The 2,792-nt window shown below is 38.9% G+C and overlaps 1 protein-coding gene across 1 annotated transcript; it reads right to left on the bottom strand.

Moving 5' to 3' along the window:
* Window positions 1-711: 711 nt before the first annotated feature.
* On the bottom strand, window positions 712-2,521 carry LOC109061916 (homeobox protein Hox-B13a-like). The gene is made up of 2 exons (XM_019078991.2): window positions 1,792-2,521; window positions 712-1,383 (listed from the first exon to the last, which is right to left on the bottom strand). The coding sequence occupies exons 1-2, from the start codon at window positions 2,453-2,455 to the stop codon at window positions 1,136-1,138; spliced, it is 912 nt and encodes a 303-aa protein (XP_018934536.1). The 5' UTR covers window positions 2,456-2,521; the 3' UTR covers window positions 712-1,135.
* Window positions 2,522-2,792: the final 271 nt, after the last annotated feature.

The following is a 2,792-nucleotide window of genomic DNA, read 5'->3' as shown; positions in this document are numbered from 1 at the left end:
GGCGTGGGAATTGACAGACAGTTGCCTTCAAACGTGAAGAGCATGCACCCAAGAAAACTGTGGAAGGTGATGGGAATGTATTGCCGTTTGAATGGGTATTTTAAATAGTCATGGTTTTGGGAAAGACAAAAGCTATTTCTTATCTTTAAGCATGTGACCTTCAAGGTCAAGGTTAAGGGCTGATTTAGTACACCTTCTGTACTGCCAGCATCAAAGCACTCCCGCTCTTGCTGTAATCGTGAGGAGGAACCCCTTAAGTTTAAAAACCAGTGTGCATCTTTTATGAATGTGTATAAAAAGTTTTAGCATATACACAGCTACTGTTAACTGTTACAATTTGTTATAAAAATACGATAACAAACATGTAAAAAAAAAAAAAAAAAAAAAACTTCTCGAAGTCTCCAGAAGCGACATTTCTGCTGAATCATATGACCAAATCTGATGTAAAATGTCAATTACGATTTTACATTGGCTCAAAGGAATGCGGCTTTCGAAATAAAAGCCTACAAACATTTGCCTACCCAGGAGTCACTAACAAAGTGCTGTAAATTGTTTTGAAACAATTTTAGAATAAAGTCAGAAACTATCGATTTCTTTCACACTGTCATCAATGATAGTAGTCTGGCAACAGAGGACTAAAAAGAGTCATTACTCAACGCTCAGTGATACATAAAATGCCGACTTTGCTATGTAATCTTAGAAAATACTTAATGGAATTAACATATTTATTAAGGTTTGTGATATATGTTATGTTTTACAAGCGATATAAACATAGTATATAAGTACTGACAGGTACTGAGTAATAAGCTATAAGACTAATACAACAACAACAACAACAACATTGACATGCCTAACATTTAAATGCTAAAAAGGACAAAAAGACTTCAAACGAACACAGTTACATATAGGCAAGCACGTGCGTTATTTACAAGCTATATTGTCCTCTCATTTTTTTTTCTTGTTTGTTTTTTTTTCTCTTTTTATTTAGATAATTAATTTCCATCCATTTATTTGTTTGGTGTAAATGCGCTAGGAATAGAAAACATTCAGCCCCCAGTCCAAGAAAAGTCCTCGAGACGACTTTTTGCTTTCCTTAATTTAAAGTCACCGACAAAAACAAAGATTCAGTTCTGCACTATGGCGCGCTGTTCTTAACTTTGGCAACGAATTTCTTTTCCTTAACCCTCCTGTTTTGAAACCAAATAGTGATTTGACGCTCGGATAAGTTGGTTACCGCTGAAATCTTTCTCCTCTTGTCCTTTGTGATGAATTTGTTGGCTGCATATTCTTTCTCCAGTTCCTTGAGTTGTACTTTAGTGTACGGTATCCGCTTCTTTCTACCTCGACGAAATGAGCCCCCGTCATGTTGGTGGGCCACAACATCTGGAACGAATAACAAAAAGGTTTAATATTAATGTACTTATTTACTTTCTAACTAAACTTCGTTTCAACAAATTTTGCATTTGTAGATTTTAGGATTTAATCCATTTAATAACCAATTCATTGATTAGATAAGTAAATTGTTATTTTTATGTAAAAGTGTAGTTTTTTTTTTTTTTTTTTTTTTTTTTTTTTTTTTTGAAAATAAAGGCACATTGGTGCTTTTGTTTCCTAGAAAATATAGTCACATTGGTACTTGTTTCTGAAATTTCAAATCTGTATCTAAAATAAAATATGTCTTCTGTCTGACCATTTTCCTTTTATATTTATGAGAGCTTAAGCTATACCTTAACGCTTAAGAATTTTATTTTGAACATGCATATTCCCGAAGTAAAATGGTTTAAAACGTACCTGCTAATGCAGACTTCCAGAGATGGCCCGCCTGGCTCTGGTCTTTGGAACAATACATCTGACTACCCCATCCGTTAGCCAGAGCCCAGGGTTGGTAGCTATCCATGGGCAGGAGACTATCGTGTCGCGGCTCTCCGGTTCCAAGCGTCTGTACCACTGACATGTCCAAATAACTGGCCATGGACTGATAGGGACTAGGGTAGCTGTGGTAAAATGCGAACTCTTTAGCCCTGCTAGGATATTCTTCAGATGTGACCGGGGTATCCATGTATTTCTCTGCAGTGTAGCTGAGTGCACTCGGCTGCGTGCAGGACTTGAGGGAACCCCGCCCCATTCTGCAAGGATAATAGCTGTTGCCAAAGTAGCCGTACGGGATGGGACCGGTGGACGAGGCCTGTGGAACCGTTGGGCAAGGTGTGCACTGCTTGCCCGACTCTGTAGAACTTGAAGTCGAGACGTCCACAGTGGAATAGCTGGAGCCGTGGACGAGGCTAGACGGGTGGCCACTCAAAGCCGAGTGGGCCATCAGATTCCTGCACTGGTTGGCCGCAAAATTGCCGCTTCCAACCAGACCCTCCATGTTCTTCAGCTCATCCAAGTTATTTTCATACACAAACATAACCGTGTCTGCCCAGCGAGGATTCAGGACCAGGGAGGTGGTCATAGCACGCTCACCATTCGGACGGAAAATTATGTTGCAAAGACTCAAGTCCGAAGCAGGACACTCGGTTACATTGGTACAGCTGCATTGACGCAATGGACTTCAGTCTGCATCACAGTGACTTCATTGGATAAGAGTTGTACCACGTGACGCATAAAATAAACCTTGACTGAAGAATGTCAAAGTTTTTTTATTTTTTATTTTTTTGACAAGCTCGGGTTAAATGTCTAAATGTAGTCTTCAAATGCTGCCTTATTGTTGCATTGCATCTATGCATTAATACCCTAAAGCACTTATTTGTCCTTTATCTCACTGAGCAATTGTTTTTGTGAAAAATATG

Source organism: Cyprinus carpio, chromosome A3 (assembly GCF_018340385.1).
Source record: "Cyprinus carpio isolate SPL01 chromosome A3, ASM1834038v1, whole genome shotgun sequence".
In the NCBI taxonomy this organism is placed as follows: domain Eukaryota; kingdom Metazoa; phylum Chordata; class Actinopteri; order Cypriniformes; family Cyprinidae; genus Cyprinus; species Cyprinus carpio.
Note: the sequence above shows the minus strand (reverse complement) of the source record. Positions and strands in the feature narration are given on the sequence as shown.

What these genes read in the sequence shown, in the direction of transcription:
- LOC109061916 (XM_019078991.2), bottom strand. Translation starts at nt 2,455, where the DNA reads ATGACCACCTCCCTGGTCCTGAATCCTCGCTGGGCAGACACGGTTATG. An exon ending in CTGGAAGTCTGCATTAGCAG is followed by an intron (nt 1,384 to 1,791) that starts GTACGTTTTAAA and finishes TATTCGTTCCAG; the next exon opens with ATGTTGTGGCCCACCAACAT.